Source organism: Clarias gariepinus, chromosome 19 (assembly GCF_024256425.1).
Source record: "Clarias gariepinus isolate MV-2021 ecotype Netherlands chromosome 19, CGAR_prim_01v2, whole genome shotgun sequence".
NCBI classification, from domain to species: Eukaryota; Metazoa; Chordata; class Actinopteri; order Siluriformes; family Clariidae; genus Clarias; species Clarias gariepinus.
The window spans coordinates 6,124,978-6,146,622 of record NC_071118.1 but is presented as its reverse complement, the minus strand read 5'-3'; the positions used below and the strand labels follow the sequence as shown (position 1 = coordinate 6,146,622).

The following is a 21,645-nucleotide window of genomic DNA, read 5'->3' as shown; positions in this document are numbered from 1 at the left end:
AAATAGCCTGCTTTTTTCCTTCCTCTCATCCATGATAGATATCAAATATTCATATCTCGGGTATACTCCAGATACCATTTATACACAACAGTGGCGTTCAAGTCTCACTAATGTTGTTGTTGGTTTTTCGGCTGCTCCTGGCAAGGGGTCGCTACAGCGTTGGGAATCAAACCCGGGCCTTCCGCATGGCAGACGAAACACCTACCAGTGCCACATCAAAGGTAGACTATAACTTTTTTTCACAATCTTACAAAACGGGAGTATTTGGTCAAACCTTTCAAAAGTGCTTTTGGTGTGTATATTTCATTAAATTGCTGTGTAACATGTTTTTAATTGTTTAAACTTTGTTTCATACAAAGCGATTTTTTTTTTGGCCTGACAATTTTCTCCCCACTCCAGTCCAGTAGGTGGCAGGATTGCAACAACTGCCCATAAACGTAAAACAAGCAGCAGTGTATTGTCATTAAAATATGTATAATGTGTTTTTGTTTAAACTTTGTCCTTTATAATAATAATTATAAAAATAATTTTATCCAGACATTTTTCTCAAAAATTATACATATTGCTGAAAGTGTTTTCCTGACAATTTTCTTCTTCACACTCCAGTCCAGTGGGTGGCAGCATACAGTAGCAAGCACCAACTGCCTATAAACTTAAAAGGATCAATAATCTTGCAAAACGTTTTTTTTTTTAAATTAAAATACTGTGTAATGTGTTTTTGTTTAAGCTTTGTCTCTATAAAGTAATTCTGGAGAAAAAAATATCAGGAAAAAAAATTACACATTGCTGAAAGTGATTTCCTGACAATTTTCTCCTCCAGACCAGAAGGTGGCAGTATTGCACCAAGTGCCCATAAACTCAAGAAGCAACAGCAATAATCTTATGAAACAAGAGTATTTGTAAATTCTTTTGATATGCATCTTCAGCAAAAGCTGTGGTATATTTTTTTAGAAGTTCAAATTTAAAGATGGTAGGGTTACCTAAACACGCGTGAATTGATTAGTCGATCTACAAAAAGATTGTATAAATTGCTAAATCAATTCAGTTACACAGCTCTCATCCTGAACACTTGCTAGTCTGCACTTTTTTTGTAATGTTAGCTTAAATTTGTCATTTTAACGTGCGCTTCGACAGAAGAGATAAGGAAGTAAAAAAAAAAAAAAAGACTTAAAATAAAAGATTTGAGCCAACAGAAACTTGTGGAGTCCAAACCAGCTAAAGTGTACACTTATTAAATCAAAAGTGATGAACCAAATTCTAACTTCAAATGTAAAAAAACAAAAACAAATCTTTAAGAATTCAACTTACGATTCTAAAGTCAGAATACAGAACAGAAGCATTTTCAGTCATGGTCTCGGGCTAGGGTATCCCACTTTATGTACATTTAACTCCCCCCCAAAAAAGGAAGAAACACTCAGTCTTTTGTTAATTATTTTTATGTCTCCAAGATGAACCAAAAGGTTACAGTGAATTAGTATCTGCATAAACTCTTATACATCATTAACGTAACACATGGATGGAAAAATCAATGCACTTCAAGATAAACACTACAAAATCTGTTATTTCCAACAAGCCTGTAAAACGTATTTGATGTCATTCTAGCAAAAATTCCAATATTTATTATTTAACATGATGTACTCAATTTCAACTTAAAATAAGTGCAGAAAATTTAAACATTGTTCCATTTTTACAGTTGCAAAACCCTCATAAACCAAGTAGTAAACAGTAATCACTTAGGAAAACTCATTAAATATTCAGTTAAACATCGCATTAAGTTTAGCTGCATTGCACCTACTGTAGTTAGGGGGGAAAAAAAGAAAGAAAAAAAAAAGCGCATCAGTTAATGTTACAACGGGGACCAATCGTAAGTGGCTAGTCCTGAGATCGAGAAGACCAGAGATGACGAGATTTTCTCAAACGTATAAAGAAGCCTTTCCTCGCCTCAGGAATATTAAAGTGTGCATACTGTAATGTAGTACATGTAAGACAGTATAAAATGTCAGAATGACTAGTAAACAGGGTTAATGGTTGAGAAAGGGCACTGAGGTAGTGGCTGATCCAGTACTGTGCAGCTACTGTAGGAGAAGAAATCTTCACCCAAATGTTAATCAATAAAAATTCACACATTATCTGAATCACATTTTTTCACGTGACAGCAGGACGGTGTACATAAACGTACATAGAGATCAAGAACTTTTTGTTCACATCAAACAGGTCAGTGGATAAGAGCCAGATCGGGTCAGGCTGACTTGAGTACTCTTCTGCCACTAAAATTGGACAGTTTAATTATATAAGCGTGCATGTGAACACATTTTGCCTTTAAAGTGATTGTAGGACAAACAGACTAAACATTTCAATGTTTTTTTTCAGCGTAATGAGAAATAACCACTAACTATGGAAGTCTAAGGTACGGTCAAGCTGTTCATCTTTTAGCACTTTAGTGTTGTCAGGGTCGTAGGATCCAGAGACTCTCCCTGGAAACCATTGTAAAGGTTGGAATACACGCTCAATAAAGGGGGCAGGACAGAATGCTCATACCATAACATGATCTTGGGAGGTCGGAGGAAACCAGTGAACCCAGAGAAAACCCATATGAACATTAGTGTATGTGGAACTCGATAAAGTGAGTAACTGGAGATCTGGATTGAAGTGGGGACCGTGGAGCTCAGGTTTTAACGCTAACCATCGTGCTACCGCGTTGACGGAAAACCTGGCCTACATCTTTGACCAAATAGGAGTCACACTACTCAAATGAGAAAAAAAAAAAAAAAAAAAGGACTGAATTTTTCTGCTACAGCTAGTCTTTACTTTCCTCCAGACTGATCACTGATCCCACAAATCCTCAGGAAATGAAAAGAAAACAAAGCCGCTTCGTATGGTGTAGCACAAATGTTTGTCATCTATACAAGTCTGCATATGGACAGCTTCGGCAGGACTATTCATATCAGTCTCATAATTGCACCTTTATTGCTGATTTAATGGTTGCAGTTTTCGCTCCTAAAATCGTCTAATAGAATTTAACTGCCCTTAAGACTCTCTTTATTGTGGAGCCGTCAGTAAATAAGTTTTGATGTTGATTTCTCAGCGCTGGGAAACGCATTACATTTTTTTTCTGCTCTGTAAATATTGCACAAATACTTTATGCTGTCGAGGGACATTAAGTTGAAGATTTCTTTAGCAGCCATTCCATCTATTTTTTTTTTTTATGGAACGAAGACATTATCCTCATTTTATAGTTGCAGCTCGCGAGTAGTGTCTTTAGACTATAAATTAGCATGGTTAACAAGGTTACACCAGACCTCTTCAGCTGTGTTGAGATGTTAATGTTACGAGGTTAAAAGACAGCGAGAGTGATCAAACGCCAGTTCCTGATTTAACAGTACTCCACCGCCGAAGCTCCGGCACTCCAGGTGTTGCCTAATGGATTACCGATTCGCAACTGTTCGAGTGTACGAACGCCCGGTGTTGAGTGCTCTCCACAGACGGCTCTTGCAAAACCTCACATTTGATTCCCGGCTACAAAAGATAACACTTCAAATGAGAAACCTCCAGTGGCAGTGCTGTAGTGAGCGACAAAAGAAAAGAAAGGCTAAGACGGGTAGGTAGCTTTGCAGGCCAAAACATGGTGCGCCCGAACCCAAGAGGAATGTAACAAGACTGGTGTGATGTTCACATTCAGGGGCAAATTATCGGAACAATAAATTCAGATCAGCATCGGGGAGCGACGTTAGCGCCAACTCTGCATTCTGCATGAGCTCCGAGACTCCGGGGTTTCATGGGACCTCATCTCATCATCAAGGCTTGTTGTGATGATTGAAATTCAGCCAAGAACGCATCGCCGGCCAGCCAACTCTTTAGCTCTGACTAATGCATTCTGGGTAAAACCACAGCAGAGATCTCAGGCTCACAGTGCTAACAAGGACATACATCATATTTACCTTGACATTATTTTACGCTTATAGATTAATATTTTGTCAGCGATCAGAAGTGCGTTAGGACCAATAAGTCCGAAATTATTTCGGTTGAACATGAAACATCAGAAAGCAAAGCTACATGGGCATTTTTTTTCCCCTTTTGGTTTATCCAGGATTAAAGGCAACACCCAAAATGTTACGCTAAAAGAAATGAGATCCTATTTTTATTTCTTTACATATATAATTTCTGTGCAAATGAGTCTACTTATGAGTATACCCTTTTGATTTATTGCTTTTTTTTTTTTTTTTACTTAATTAAACATCATTCCTTTACCGCCACAATCCTATTTCAGCAGACATAATGACATCAACATTAACAGAGACACCCAATGTTAATGTAACACTAGTTTCCAGCTCATGGATCATTAGCTCTCGTGATTACACATGACAGGTGATTATGTAAAATAGATCGAGATGACAGAAAAACAAGAACTCTTCCGCACCCAGTGCACAAACACTAATTCCAGAAACATTAGGCAATAACTACGTGTACATAATATTAAGACTAAATATTGAAACCCCCCCGCCTCCTGTCAGTTCTAAAATCCATGCATACCTCCAGTTAGCTTTAAAATGTGTGTGCACTGTTCTGTTTAGTGTGTATTTTTATTTACTAATTTTTATTTTTGTGCTTGTGTATAACCCCACACATGAAGGAGCTGAAAGGAAATTTCCAAGGATGTCTTATGGCGCTGCTCGGTTTACTCTGTGATCTCCAGGATGAGGTCATCGCCTTCCAGGCTGCTGTCGACTTTGACGTAGACTTTCGCCACGGTGCCGGAAAGCGGCGAGTTCACCACCGTCTCCATTTTCATAGCGCTGAGGACGCACAGAGGCTGGCCTTTCTCCACCTTCTGGCCCTCCTTGACCTTGACCTCAACCACTTTCCCAGGCATGGGCGCTCCCACCTGACCCCGGACGTCTTTAAGTGCCTTCGGGTGGAAGTGCATTTCCTGGAGGAGCACACAGTGGTGGTTAGACTTAGCCAGTCTTTAAAGGACAGGAAAAGGCATCAAGAAAAGGACATATTGCAACTGATAAAGGAAAAAGCCAGGAGTTATTAGATGCCGGTCTGTAGTTTTGTCTGTTTTTACTGGACTTGACGATGAACTGAGCCCTGGTGTGTGTGTGAGATACAACCATATTTACTTAAATGTTTAAAAAAAAAAAAAAAAAAAAACATAAGGCACGAGTCTTGGTGGTTTAAATGACTGTTTTAATTTTAGGAAACTGGGCAATTAAGTTTGTATTTACATACGTGGCGAAAGTCTACGTCAAAATGTCGCTTGTGGGTAAATAACGTGGTGAGCAAGTGTGATCTGTGGGAGTAGGAGCGGGGCTGAAAAACAGTCATCCGCACACGTCTATTTTCATCCAAGTGGTAATGTGAAGCTTTTAATAAGAAATACCAAATACTGACACTTCAATCCATCTTATTCATAGCATCAACTATTCATGCATGATTAAACCTTTCATGATTAAGATAAGTATGCAATGTATTCAGGTATGCAAGTTGCTTATCCAGACCTTCAGAGGTAAGGAAACGTTTCTATTAAATAAATTTTTAAAAATTCATATAAACAGCCAAAACACAGTATTGGTGCTCATTTTATTTTATGCCATACATATAATACAGAAAGTGTGTGTGCCAAATAAGCTACTTCAAAAGTTTATGCAACATGAAAGTGACCAATCTTGCTAGGCTAAAAATTTCAGCTTTTCTGGAGAGATGATTTATACAGTACAAGCACACAAAATGGCTTCTTTTTTTTTAGTGTTATACTGTCCTGCTTCAAGCTATAATGATTTAAAATTCAAATTATTCTTGATATAAAATTGGTGTAAGCTTCTAGATGCACATGACCTGTAAAAATTGTTGCTTAAATTGGCAAAAGTTTAAAAGGCAAAAAATCTGTAGTGTCCGTAACCATGTCCAATTCATATTGCAATATCTTAACAATTCTGTATTTTAGAATAATACACCATCTTTTCACATGAAGTCTGAATGGGCTGATTTTCATCTGAATGACAGTTAAGATCATTGAATGATCTGAATTCACAAAAAAGTTAGACACTACATAAAAGGGCATGAAATTGTATTTAGCAAATGTGATTATCTAGTAAAAATATAAAATGTGTGCATATTTACAAAAAACAAGCATAGATCGGAAGAAAAGACGCGTTAAGTATTATGTAAAGTGGTGTTACTGTGAATGATTCTATCTAAAAATTCATTTTTATTTTCATTGGGTGACCCTTTTTAGCACCAATACCATGTTTTGGCCGAAAAGATGCCAAGTAATGTCAAAATGCAAACATATCTATTCAAGGATAAATCTATCGCTGTTTATACCTTCAGGGCGACGGTGTCTTTGACCAGGACAGACCTCAGCTGACCGTTGAGTTCGAAGAACACCTCTCTCTGACCGGCCTTATTGAGATCCCCCAGTGCCAGAGCTTTAATATGGAGCGTCTTCCCTCTCTCCAGTTCGACCTGAATGAATTTTCCAAAGGAGACAAACTTTAGCATGTGCATTAAGACGTGTGTAATGTTGCACAGAATAGTGAACAAAAGGGCACCTCAAACTCCTCTGCGATCTTTGGTCCATCCAGGAAGAGACGCGTGTTGAGGCAGTCGACAGGTCCGAAGGTGTTGGTGAAGTCCTTGAACTCCTGGAACACTTTGGGGTACATGGCTGCAGACATGACGTCCTCGGGCGTGATGTCATCACCATGTGTCTCGCGCAGCTGCTTCTCCATGGCCTCGAAGTCCATGGGCGTGAGCGATGCACCTGGACGACCCTCTACACGAGGCAGCGATTTCAGCACCTGCACAAAATCACATCCGTTACACGACTCCAGAGAACCCGACAAGGATTAACGGCATCGCTGGTATATTTCTGTAATGTAGATTAAAGCTTTCCTTGGAGAGACTGTAAGCTTTCCACTCATGCATACAGGACTCATTTGCACATATGTCTGGAGTGCTTATAATCCCCCAGAGCCAGCTCAAAACTGTAGGAATATTTATATATGATCATTACAGGCAGCCCAATTAATCCTCCCTGCTTTTCCTTTCCATTTGCCTCCATTTAGGGGGGCTGGACGAATCAGCTGGATAGCACTCCATAAGGACGTGCTTTGAGTGATAGCAGTTACGAGCGTAAATGAAACTTTAATATTTGATGTGGCTTTCGCCTATGCCTTACTGCCTTGAAACGTGCTGTGGGGTGAAATAAAACACGTCTTCATCACCGTGGGCAAACACAGATAAAAGCTGCGCATGGATAATTTCACAACATTCAATTTACATCCTAATGATCAAACTGAGGCGATGCAAAAAAGTACGCATGTACTTATCCACAACACATGCTAAGCAGATGCCCTATTTATTTTCAACCAGCATGCGCAATAAATAAGCCGAACTGCAGCATGGTCCGTGCATAAAGCTTCAGGGACACACATTTGTCTGGGAAACAATTGATCTTGCACAAAAGAGGCCGTCTGTAATTGGGGCATGAATGGCAAACGGGGAGGATGAGCTTTTTCTGAGCTTCTTGCTGACAAGAACAAGACGCAAAAGACGGCTATAAACAGAACAATTTTATTTGAAGTGGGGGGGGAGACAAAGCAAGTGACTGAGATGGAGAGATGAAGTCATCTACGCATGAAATTTGGCACATTAGGCAGTGTGAATCAGACAGGCCCACTCTAAACACCATCATAGTTTCCTAACTTGATAAAGCACCTCTACAGAGCATAAATAAACTTTTCTACCACGTTCTGTTCGGCCTGTGCTCATAAAACTTTATGAACGTCTTAACGATTCTTTGTAATTTAGTAACAAAGCCCTGAAAGCATTTTTATAAACTCGAATAATGCATCGAAACGCTCCGGCGAAGTACTGTAATTAATTCCTTGGCGACTTGTAAACAGTGAAACGCATCCCTGCTCATTATAAAACCCAGGACCATGCTGCATTACTGTCATGGCTGATAAGGATCCAAGCACCAGTACATGGAATTTTTATTGGTGCGCGTGTAAATTTTTTTTTTTTAATATAAAAAAATTTGAATATTAAACATGAAGATCATCACTGAGTGCTTCAAATTATTTGTAAGTTAAATGTTAAGATCCATCTCTATTTTTGTAAAGGATAAAGTGGAACCACTTAAACAAACAAAGTAATTCTAGAACACGTACAGCGGTACGTTAGCATAGGAACGCTCTTGTGTACTTTCGCCTTAGAAACGTGCCTCAGCATACGAAGCATTTTTGGCATATAAGCAAACGAGCTGAATGTCGTGGTGTTGCGTTGGTGGAAAGCCAAGCGAAGAGAGTTTTAGCAAGGATGGTAGCAATTATATAGTTATTACACTCATACGAGTGAGATCGAGCCCTTAGATATACAGTAAAGCTCATGAGACAAACAAAAGGTCATGTGCAGTAACATGGACGCGATAAAGATAGAGTATGTTCGTTCACATTTAGAAGGTATTATCTGATGGTTAAAACAAAAGGATAAAAAAATACAAATTCAGGATAAAACATGGATAGGAGATTAGATGTTTTATATTTTATCATGAGTGGTTTGCTCCAGTAGCCCAGCCTAATCACTGCCTTAATGAGACAGAAAAATAAATCTATTTCTGCCACAAGACACAAAAGAAAGATGAGTTATCATAAAAAAAAAATGTTACTTACTGTTCAGGCATAAACCAACAAAAAAACAAAACCTAAATACTGTATGCATCTTTTTGCTGAGGTCTTCAGGAGTTCATTCGGCATGTTTCTCATCCTTCATAAAGCGATGTAGTAAACCCGTGTCCCCGCTTTGTAGTCCAATTTATTTTATAATGTTTTTTTTTTATGTAACAAACCCAAAATGTTAAGTACCATACCAGTCAAAAAGTTTGAACCTCTCTTTCTACATTTTAAAACTCTAAAAACAAAACTCCCTGCATTATGGAATTAAATAACAGTCGGATATTATTTTAAGATACAAAGGTCAGCTGTTCTGGGTTGGTTCTTGCAAGACACACAATAGTCTCTTATGAAGACTATTTCAGGAAGGCAAGAAGAAAACTTACCTCTGCTGCAGAGTTACTGTACCAGTCTCAGAAATCACAGAGTGAACAAACAGCACTTCAGATTAGAGCCGTGCCATCAGGAAGGAAAAACTCTATAGGTGTAATACGCATTTACATTCAGGCAACTTCACCAAGGATTTAAGTGATCATCATAATTCATGTTTTTTTCCCCCTATCTAAATGACTATCATTCTAAACCATCTTTTCAGGTTATAATAATGCATCCGACCCAATTCTACCAATTTCAGTAATTCCCAGTTGTTTTTTCATTGATACAGCCTAATAATTTGACTCTTCTGAAACAGAATCATCTCATTGACCACAGGACACATCTTCCGACATTGTTGTTTAAGAAATAAAAAAACTACTCACTGCATCAGATTTTTTGCCAACTGAAATATATAATCACTGTAATTACACAATCAAGAACTCCAAATATTTACTTATTTACATTCAAACAAGGACTTGTTTTGGCCAGACGGTGCACTTCCCCAAATTATTTAGTGATAAACAAAGCTTGCCAGGGGAAAAAAAAAAAACACCCATGTGGAGGACACCTGCTTGAGACTGATTATGAACCCGGGTCATGTAGGTGAGGCTGAGGAACTGCGGAAGGTGGTATACTTTGTAAATAAAAAAATGACCATTTTTCCAGCAACCTTTTTTCTTTTCAGTGTTTAGTTTTTCCACAGACATCATGTGTAACCCATGTCCACTTCGAATGCAAATCTAAATACATTAAATATCTGAAGCAGTAAACAGGGACAGATCAGACAGGGGCGTTATATTCTGCCCGTAATTTACAGACACAAGTGCACCTTTACAGCAAATAAAACCATCCATGTTCCTATACTGTATATTTATATTGCAAAAATAAGCAATCACACCTAATAAATACTTTTTTTGCGGGGTAGTACAATACTATCAAAAGTCTTCTTTAGATTATTTACATTTCTTTATATTTTGCGTCCAAAGAGACAGACTTTCTTTCATTTATAAAGTAAGCTTGAGGAATAGTTCTCCAACGATCCTCATTTTTGGCTCTCGTTCGATAGAGTGGTTAAAACCAATTGTATCTTTCTGCACTTTTCGGGCCTGTCACAGTAAAACATCTGTTCTCATTTCTTTATATTAATCTACATCATTTAACTTAAAATGAAGAAATTAGGGATATGGTAAGACTTGTATATAATTTTTTTTTTTTTAAATAGACCGTGTAGCTTTAATCACCTAGCCGATTTTAGCTTGGAATTCCACATACACAACTACGTTAAACTGGTAATAATCTGACACAAGAAAGCACCTGCCATCTGCCAAAACACTTTTCCGCCCAGTGCCAAGATCAGATTAAAGAGACTAAGCGTTCACATTATAATGAGCTCCACTGAGAGAACTTATCTGGCACTTGATGCACATAAGGAACAGCAAACTAGTTAAAATTTACAAGATACCTCATTTTCTAAGCAGGGAAGATTAGTTGAAACGGCTGATTCCAAACTATCGATATGGTGTTTAGAGTCTGCAGACCTATTAGATGCATTAAGACGACAGTGTTTTAATCCAGGGAAGGTTTTATTTTCACCTATATTTTGTTGGTTTATGCTTCTGTAATAGTCGTGTGAAAAGTAACCGAAGAAGTGAAATGTTTATGAAGCAACCAAAAAATTTCTAAAGCCTTTAAATCCTCAGGAATTGCTTCACTTTTATAACCGCATGCGTTTTTTAAATTATTTTTACCGTCACTACAGTAATGGAATACTCCTTTCTGGCCCACCTTTAAATTAATCCTGTTTAAAATATGATCAACAGCTTCCAAAGGTTCACACATTTGGTAGTTAATGTAACTGCTAGGTCTAGGTGATGTGGATACATTTACAGTATTAATATGCGCCGTCTCCATAATCAGACAGCCCTCAGACATGTCACATGTTAGAACTTAAGGTATACTTTTTATCCTCACCCATGATAATTTCACAAAACTTCATTTTTTTTTTTGGTTTGACGAGGTCTTACCTTCGACCTGAACGGTTCAGGGAAGCCTCCGTGCGGGATCCCGATGTGGCCCTGCAGGAACTCCACCACGGAGAGAGGGAAGGAGAGCTCATCGGCCCGCTCTTCCACCTCCGCCCGCGTCAGGGAGTTCTGCACCATGAACTGCGCCAGGTCGCCAACGATCTTAGAAGATGGGGTCACCTAAAGAGAGAGAGACACACACCCATGAAAGAGATTATTTAACACCTCTCCAACCCTGAAACCACTACGACTCATTTCTTCTGTGTTGTGTTGCCTTATCATTGTGAAGACGGCTAAAGAGATATGACTGAATAGATTCCATTTATAGTCACCCAGAGCCATAAGCATGAAGGCAAGGGAAAATGAAATGAAGTGACGGAGACAATAGCGAGGCAGTAATGAAAACCGGTGTAAGCGTGGCACATAAACGGCTACGCTATTTGTTTGCTTGTTCCGCTTGGGCTAGAGAAGAGAACGGAACAACGGCCACTCATTAAGCAGTAGGAAATAAAATGCAGCAAGGTGAGACCGAATACTCGCAGATGCCATTGGCGTAGATACAATTGAAAGGATCGCACCCCTCCTTCCTGTACGACGTTCATGGCGTTTTTCTATTTTTATTACGACTGAAAGGACTGCAAGAGGAGAGTGACGGAGAAGTCAGCGTGCAATTAAAACTTGAAGGCGAAGTGGAGCTCTTGGGTCCAGAACTCTTGTGATCTTGCGAAAGTGCGTGTGAATTGCAGAGAGCGGAGCGAGGTGCCTGTCAGAGCACTAGGCGATAATTAAGTCGTATTTAACTATAGTGAAGCTGCGGCAGGAAAACGGTGTTATTTAATTACAGCATATCTGAGCTTTCAAAAGTTCTCATAGAAATCAAACAGCTGCGGCTGACGAAACGCCACTTTCGACACACTTGCCGCGGGTCTCAAAGGACACTGATTGGCAACCGTGGCAATCATAAACGCCTCAGCTTGGGAACCCAATTGACACGACTGTACGGTAATTCTCGTCCAGGATGTGGTCCACTTACCTTGATGAGGTCTCCGAGCAGTTTGTTGGCCTCGGCATAGGCTTTCTTCACCTCCTTGAACTTGTTGCCCAGGCCCATGCTGTGAGCCTGAAAGTGCAGGTTGGTGTACTGGCCTCCTGGGATCTCGTTCTCGTAGACGTCTGCGTTCCCGGATTTCATGGTGGCTGTGCAGTCAAATGGAGCGTAGAGACCACGGGCTACTTCCCAGTACTCACTGTAGTCAAAGACCTTATCCAGAGATATGCCTGAGAGAGAAAGAGAGAGTGCATGTCGAAGAGATGTATATATTTAGGGTGTTTTTCACACTCAGTGTCGGGGGTGGGGGGGGGGTATAAAATACATGATATACCCTTGAGGTACAACACAGTGATGAGTGAAGGGTACAATTCTATACCATAGTACTTTGCACTGCACCAGAGCTCTAAAACAGCTTTCACACTTCACCAAATGTACTGAAAGCTGTTACAGAGCTTGGAACTGATCCCTGCTCCTTTTGAAACCCTTGCACAGACCACATATATAGAAGCCATTTAAATCCAGCTATGTAATCCAGTTGGTTTTAAGTCCAACAAGCTTGATATAGTAAAAAAAACAAACAAACATGAAATGTACTATTGATAAGATCTTAATAAAAAAATAAATAAAAAATGCGTGTCTTGTTCGCAGGCATTTACATTAAGCACAATGTACCCAAGCGTTGTTCTCCGCCCAAGTGTTAGTATGGAGTTGTGTACTCGATCTACAGTTTAGAAGGAATCCCAAGTGAAAGCAAAGCTGTAATAATGCACTCCTTCCCAAAGCAAGGCAGGAAACACAAGCCAGTGTCGCACCTTGACTGTATCATCTACGGTAACCATCTTTAACCTGACAAAGTGAATGTAGTCTACATAATGCATATGAAATCTGTAACTCTGCTAGGTCTAAGTGATGTATCAATTTAAATCTTAATTAAAAGGTACACTGCATTCACTTTGTCAGGTTTAAGATGCACAATTACATACCCCTTTATGTACACAAATTGCGATACAGAATATAAAAGGATGTGTACCCTGAAAGACTGTAATCCTAGACGAATCCTGGTTTGTCTAGAGAGCCTCAAGCCACAGTCAAAAAGTACAAACCAAACAAGAAATCCTAAAAAGTTTGGTAATACCTTAAATCCAGTATTATCTTTCAAATAGCTTTACAGTGGCCTGTATGCCTGTATAAATGCATATACATAGTTATATGAGTAAGACAAATTCGAAAGCATCAGAACTTGATAATGTCAGATTACATAAGCCATAATCCTGTTTAGTCATCTTTAGTAATCACTTCCGCGGTGGATTCAGAGCGTAACTCCGGATGCGAGGCGGGAATACATCCATCACTGGATGCGAGGCGGGAATGCATCACTTCACACGCACACACTCGCACCTAGGGCTATTTAGCATCGTCAGACCTGTGGCATATTTTTTGGGAGGTGGAAGGAAACGAGCGAGGGTGGAGGAAACCACAGGGACGCTGGGGGAATGTGTGAAACACTGGCCTCCCAGGATCACTTAAAACGATCCTTGTAACATGTACAATAAGATGACGGTAACATGCATGTTAGTAAATAGTATAAACTTATTGTAGACATTATAAGGTATTATAAACAAATATAACGTTATGACAACTGTGACACAAAGTTTATAGCATGTATTGCCAAAATGGTCAGAATACAATCACTATTCTATATCATCTTTTTAGTTACATCACTGAAACAAAATGGAAACTTGGTGCAACTCAAACTAGAGCAAAAAAGTTGATTCTCCTTCTGTGAATTCAAAACACCAACCGAGCGAGACCTCAGCGGATACGCCAGGCACCCCGAGGCTGAGGATCCGAATCTTCAGAGCCTTCAGAAAGACAAAGGGAAGAGAGTTCGAGCCAAAGCCTGTGTCAGGGCTGGCAAAAACTACAAAGCAAATAGCTGCATGCCATTAATATTTCATTATTAATAATCAGAAAAAGTTGGCTACTTTACTGGCTGTGACTGCTAATCAAACACGCGGTGCCAAAACCTACTGGAGTGTTTAATCAAGAGAGCGAGCGCATGGAGGCACGAGGTGGGGGGTGCGGAGGAATGGATGACGGGGCATAGATTGCTTCCTGCCTCTCACAGTGCCATCACTTATCAGCAGCAGCCAATTAATCAATCAACGAGACGCTTCACTCGCAACAGTTTACAGGCACATTTAACCCACTCACCCTCCCTAATTACCCAGCACTGTGATCAGCACAATCGAGCTCAGACACGGCACCCGAGTCTCAAACAATCTCGCACACACCGCGCTCCCCGTACGTTTACAAATGACAGCAAACAATCCGACAACCCAGTCGAACGCGTTCATTCGCTCACATTCGCACGCGGCTTTTCCGCTTAAGCACCGATGCAAAGTCCACCCGCTCTGCAGAGCTTGACGTAAACATGACTCTTGCTTTCGCATTTAACTGTAAGGAATCGGTATTGTGTCCGAGAGTGGGGGAGAGAGAGAGAGAGAATGGAGATACCTACTGAGAAAATAAAGGGGAATGATGTAATGAAGGAACATTGTCAGTTTGACAGACAAGGTGATGAAGTGAAGGAAAAGCAAAATGGAAAGAACAGAATAACATGATTCATGATTCAAGTGCTATAAATAGTGCATATACCATTTCTACCAGAGCTCTGCTGAATTCTCAAATCAAATGGGTTGGAAAATGTTTTTGGGAATTTTGTTGCACAAAACTAGACATGTACAGTGCCATCTGTTAAATTTTAGAATGAACTAAAATTTTTACGAGTTACCATGAAACGCGTGGAACGAAGGTGCCAAATCGTGTTTATTAAATAGATTTCAATTGCATGTTCATAAGCGCGTATTAAAAAAAAAGAAAAAAGGAGTACAGCGCCTTCTGTTGAACCTAAAGAGCAATTTTTTTATTTATTTATATATTATTATTTTTAATTGTTTTTCCATTTAAATTTTAAAGTAGCACATCATCTTTTCCTGTTGGCTGATTGTGATGAAACAAAGCTTATATGTTACCCCAAAATCAGCCAAATACACCTGAGAAAACAACATTAAAATCCGTTAAGTAATTTTTATGTGATGCGTGCACAAACAAACGGATATAATCTTGAAGTGTTCTATTACTCATTACCCTCCCCAAATTTATCTATACAGAATGTATAGATAATAATCAATTTTAACCACTACTACTAATATGGAGAGGATATTGTAAAGCTTTCTGTAATGAGAAAAAAGGAGCACTTACTGTTCAGTCTGTAAGCACAGTGTCAGCACTTTATAGCGGTAAAGTTTTATAGAATAGAAGAATTATAAATGTAAAAAAAGTAGCATAAATTCTTATATAACTCATAGAAGCATTAGCACGTTTCCAGGTTTTTTTTTAGCAGCAACACAAAATAGAACCGACTTGTCTTGCAATCACTGGCAAATTGCACAAAAGGAATCAAACATCAGAAAGTCACAGGTTAATTGTAATTACAGCTGTTATAAGAAAAATAACACGTCATTAATTATTTTCCTATAACAGCATCTTGAGGGGTTTTCACCCCCTTTCGTCTAAACGTCAGACAATCTGTAAGGAGCAAAAAAAAAAAAAACTATAAATAGAATTAATTAGCAACTAAATTCTCAATTTGAATGCACATCAGAAAAAAGAAGAAAAAAAAAAGAAAAGAAAAAAAGACGGGTTGCGAATGCTCCTCTATGCACGAACGCACACGGTCTTGTTTCTTCAGCATGGTTTCCAGTCCCTTGACTCCTACCATCAGAAACATCAAGCAGACACTGTGGTTCCCTGCTTGGCCGTTTTACCAATGAGCCCCTCACTATAGAAAACGCACCGGCCTGTAACACTCGCTCAGCGTCTGAACAGCTCCATCTGCAAACTGCCATCGGGTTTACGTTACAGTGGGCAGGCCCCAGGTGTCCTTCAGCACTCTTCTTTTTATTCTGCCTTTTTAATTTGTTTTTTTGGTGGCTAATGGCAGCTTTAATTCAGATACTGAAGTGCAGAGAATGTTTAAAATGCGCAGAAATAAATGTCTATAATTTTATGTAAATAATACTTTCATAATTAAACAGCTTGACTACAAAATGAGATCTGTTTTTTGGCAGAAGCAAAAAGGTAAGAAGCTTTTAGAGAATATTAAATTCTCTTGGATCACAAGTTTTTTGGTTTTTTTTTGCAAAATGCTATAAAGCCGTCTAAAATTCAGCCTGCCGTTAAGTTTGTGGGATTGTAAATATGCAATTGATTCATTTAATACCAATTTAAATGTAAATTTTGCCAATATATCAATAACATACATTTTGTTGATGCAAGGCCACAACATTAACATTGATTATCAATTATATATCAGTAAACTTGCGACTGGATCACTGGCCATGCAAGGGAAACGCCAGCCTGCCTGGTCTGGTCCCACAAAAGCTAATGTAGCATAACTTGTTTAAAAATGTTAATACCGCCTATGACAGAAAGGTATCAGAACACTCAGTGCATCACAGCTTGCATGTAGGATGTGCTGAACAAATATCTAATCCATGGAGGCCTCACCTTGCAGCTCATACCACTGCTGCCTCAAAGGACGTCCTAAAGCCAGACGTACTGTAGTACTATAGCACAACTTTAGAGGTCTTGTAGAGTCCATGCCTCCTATGGCTCAAGGGGAGAGCTACACAATATGGTGCTTAGTGCTGTAAGGTGTTATTATTGCGCAACACGTCACGTACTGTATATGCAAGGTTGAATCGAGGTTCAGAAATCCCATTTGGGGCAAAGGTAACTAGATGCATCAAACTTCCTGCATAGAAGGAACCTCTCTCATGTCTCGCACACAAAGCGACCATGCGTCTCAAGTGTTATTCTTGAAAGAAAATGTAACACTCGGATTACCATGAATTGCATCATGGCTCCCAAATGCAGCAAATCGGTGCTAGTGACAGCTCAAAGCCTCTAAAAGAAGAAGATATAGAGGTTTTCGACAAAAATTTTTTTGTTACAGACAACCTTGTGTGCCTGAGGAAGAGATTGCCAAAATGAGTGATAGTCAGAGAATAGGCTTTATCGCATTTTGCACTGTTCAATTATATTCAGGAACCAAGACTGGATGGTTGACGGACAAATCAAATCCTTTTTTTTTTTTTTAAAGGTGTGAGGTTACAATAGACGGCTAAAGAATGAAAACAATTCTCCCTGGTCTTTCTGCAGTCTTTAAGTGTCTGGTTCTGGTGATCCTGCGCTCACTGTGGCCTCGGCTTCATGTTCTTAGCTGACCGAATTGGAACCTGATATGGGCTTCTGTTGTTGCCTGAATGCGCAAAGGTTTGTTATACACCCCCTTCTTGTAAAACTCTAGAGACTGAGTGTTGCATATTAAAATCGCAGGAGACAAGCAGTTTAACTGTAGGAGTTATATGGGTGTTAAAAGGGTCCCTGCTCCAGACAAGTCTTTCCAGCTGTAGGGCGAACCGGAGGGTTAGTTGGAGCAGAGTACTGTATGAACCTTAAATTTATGCAAAAAATTTCTACCAATGACTTTTTGTAAAAGTGCACAATATCCGAACCGGCAAGAACTAAAGACGAGACATCTCCGATGCTTCCAGGGTTGCGTGCATCGAGTCGATTTGAATCTATACTTATAAAGTAACTAAGACGTTGCATATTTTTACAGAACAGAGGGAGGAAGAAATATGCGATTTGTCCGACACTGTAGAACTCGCATTGCAATGCACAACTACAATCCACAACATTGAATAAGCCGGCAATCCTGCAGTAATACTGTAGGACTAAATCAACAACATGACTACATGATGAAACAAGGGCACGGAGCTCCCTAAGCAGTGCCTTAATGACCACCTAGTCCTAAAATAAAAATCACTGTAGACTTCAGGGAGGCACTTTGGTTCTAATCAGCGTTAATGGGACCACAATGGAGACGGCTTCAGGTTCCTTGGGATTCGTTGCAAAAAACACAATGCAAAAAAAAAAAAAAACAAAGGCGCGTTGACGAGCCGGCACGTCGGCATCTTAACTTCTATCAGCATATATGAGAGAGAAATTAGAACTAAATTAAAGAAATGCATTAGGGATATAATAGGATGTATCTACTGCCAAGTTCTAATGGGGTCATGTTCACCAGAAGATTTCATCTGTGGTGTTAACAACTTGCAATCTTCTTTCCAACGTTTTCAAGAGCTGCGACGTTGATGCTTCTCAATTTGGCAGAGCTCGGTTTGCAGTTAACGATAAGTCTAGTTATGTTGCAAACTTATTTATGCGATGGATTTTCTTTTCAAGTAAACTCATTGTCCATGTTTCTCAGCTGCCAAGCCAAAAAAAGCTGCATTTATGTGCACATGAATATTTCACTAATAATGTGGATAATGGCCCGATCAGAATGAACACGCATCATGTACAGTAAACACCTAGATTGAAACAGACTATCCAAATAAAGAGTGGTGTTAACTATTAATCTGTTCAACACGTAACTAACCACTAACAAAACATCAAACACTGAGGTGGTGGGATTACAAGAGAAGATATGGGGGTCAGTCCCCATGATAGCCTTGGATTCTTGATTAACATGAACGGGACCCAATGTGGTCTTCTGCTCTTGTTCTGTAGTTCCTTTGTAAAAAAATAATCTGGAAATTTACGTACCATGTGGCCACTTTTCTCAACGAGCCACCCATAGATTTGTTGACCATTTTGAGCAAACCCTAGAGACTGGTTCGTGTGAAAATGCCAGATCTGCAGTTCTTGAAATACTTGCACCAGCCTGCCCGCCTGGAACAAGCTCTTAAATTGTATACACATTATTTCATGCATTGTGCTGCTGCTTATCTTATTTTTAGTTAATCAGTTCATGAAATGATTTAATGAGTAAAATGTTCTGCATTATTGTCGAATACAAAAGCGTAAAAAAGAAAAAAAAGAAAAATGTACAGCAGTTCCATCAGTAAAGGTATGACGAGGGCAGTAATTGTATGGCAGGGGCAGTAATTGTATGGCAGGGGCAGTAATTGTATGGCAGGGGCAGTAATTGTGGACTCGTAGTGGACATTCCAGGAAAAGAGAAACGCGTTATGTGATTAACGAGTGCCTAGTGCACTCGTTACGAGCACCAGTGGAGCTTTATGACTAAGCAACCATGACACAGTGAAAGATATGCCACAGATTTCACATTTTGTCCCGGTTCTGATTATTAAGCATCTGGATGATTTTGCTACTACATGATCAGGATACAAGGCGGGAATTACCTAGTGCATAGCTATTCCTCATAAAGTCGCATATAGAGTAAATGCTAGAAGGCTACACGACAAGAACTGACTGAGGACGCTACACAAAAGAACCAGATAATTGGTGTTCCCGTTTCCAGTGCAGGTACAACAGCCACAGTAAAGCCGTGGGAATAAACGCAGGACCCAAACAACCCGGAGCTACAGACGTTTGGGAGCTACAGTACTGCGGCATCAAAACACGGACGCGTAAGAATTTAAAGCAGCTCATGCCCTGAAGGAACAGGCCCCTTAAAAAAACACCAAGCCACACGAGACACTCACGTGTGCACACTTAAGGCGGTACAGGCATCTTTTAAGCTGGTATGTTTACTAGAAGCCTGTCGTACTCTGGCTATTATGATTCTGCTCCAGTGAGTGTAGTGCGGTGCGAATTGTTTTTAGTGTCCTTTCAAGAGAATTACACAATGCAGACAATTTATGTATTGAGAAAGCATACTCCCAACTACAAGAATATTTCTCATGAGTAATTTCACACTATTGACTGAGCTGCACGTGTGAGAATTCCTAATGTGCAAGATTTTCATGGCATATGAGGGGGAGGAGAGGAAATAAATAAAAAAATAAAAAGGCCTGCATCTGGAACGCAAAGCTGACACGGAATTACGTACGGCACGGTCGGCTGCCAAGCGGGAACCCGTCACGCAGTAGGGACAAGCCCTGGGAGCAACGTTCGCTCATAAAAACTCAAGCCTCTTGATAATTCCGTTCCTTAGGCTAATCATGGGCCGAAACCCCAACCAAAGACGGGGGCACGGGAAGGAATCCGCAGGCGGTAGACAAAATCGAACCAACAAAGCAGCGAACACCTCTTCATGCGATTCTCTCTGCCAATGTCACACACCCACGACATGCTGCTGAGAAGACAAGCGGATTGGGATTGGAGTTCCAGGGTAGGATTTTTCACTTAATAACACCGAGCGGAGACAGGGAGGAGGGACGAGTGGATCGTGTTCGTTATTTTTTTTTTATACTCGTGCTGGGATAAGAGAGAAGTGAGGCACGGCTCGGAAATTACGGCTTTATTTTTTAAATCAAAAGTATTTCATTTCAAGTAGTACTGTATGAATAAGTGAAGGGTATTGAATTTTAGATTTGACATAATATGCAAAAAAAAACTAAACCAAACAAAGAAATTTTTATATGCCTTGGAATCCAGTAAAATATCCTACGCAAATAAATAACTCTACACCTTCACCACCATAAGGTCTGCGAGGATTTATTAATATGCATGAATATGCAAACTTCGATCCACCCTAACCACCCACTGCGCTCTCACGAAGTCTAGAGGCCGTCTGAGAAAACGCAACCCTGCATGCGAGAACCATCTGTCGACCGGAACCTGGGAATTGTCGATGCATCAGAAAGGTTTAGAGAAGTTGCTCCTGTATAGTTGTCCTGTATTTTTCTGTGTTCATTTGTTAACTACTATAAAATGTTAAGTATGGAATAAAACGACTATTATAAAAAAAATAAAATAATAATCAACAGTGTGTGATGTGACGTGTCGCGACCTGACGTGAACTGGTGGAACGGATCACTTTTTTTTTTTTTTTGTAAGAGTACATCCTGAAAACTTCAATTGGCCAATGAGATCATTTTCTTTGATGTCAGTATGTCCACTATTCATACATATTTAAAAAAATGATTTTCAGTGGACAGGACAACACTGACTGTTCAAAGACGAGATGTTTAAGAGGACATAACGTCATCAGACGTGTTTTCTAGCTGAAGGTGCTTCTGTGCCTGGTTTTAAATGCAGGGTTGCATTGAGGTTTTCCTTAAATACTTTGCATGAACCATGATGAGTTCAATCCATCCATGCAGCAAGTTTTACAAGATCATTAACCGAGATGAACAAAATTCTTCTCTCTAATGAAACGCTTATAAAAATCTTACAAAAAGATGAGAAGATGTAAATTTTTTTACTGCCAGGTTAACAATTTCGGTCCAAATGCCATCCTCTATAATGGAAATAAGCTGCATTAGAGAAGTTAACTGTTTAAAAGTCATGTTTTTTTAATGCAGGGGTGAGGAGGGTCAACGTTTTTTTTAGTTGACAGCACAGTGACCTGAAAGGCTACAGAGCTGAGAAAACTCTGCCCTCTTTCACTGGCATCCCTCTCTCTCTCTCGCTTGCTTTCGCTCGCTCACGACTGCAAGGTGCCAAGCTCATAAGATGAGGTTAAGCACCAGCGGTT

General features: G+C 39.7%; 1 protein-coding gene across 1 annotated transcript in view; it reads right to left on the bottom strand.

Annotated features, from left to right (window-relative positions):
* Nucleotides 1-1,422: 1,422 nt before the first annotated feature.
* Nucleotides 1,423-21,645, bottom strand: part of pcxa (pyruvate carboxylase a) — a 161,294-nt gene continuing 141,071 nt past the window's right edge. The window contains exons 17-21 of the mRNA XM_053478152.1: nt 12,111-12,355; nt 11,078-11,257; nt 6,555-6,803; nt 6,328-6,468; nt 1,423-4,927 (exon numbers count right to left, since the gene is read on the bottom strand). Coding sequence (XP_053334127.1) covers nt 4,676-4,927; nt 6,328-6,468; nt 6,555-6,803; nt 11,078-11,257; nt 12,111-12,355 — 1,067 coding nt within the window. The 3' untranslated portion in view covers nt 1,423-4,675. The remainder of the gene's footprint in view (nt 4,928-6,327; nt 6,469-6,554; nt 6,804-11,077; nt 11,258-12,110; nt 12,356-21,645) is intronic.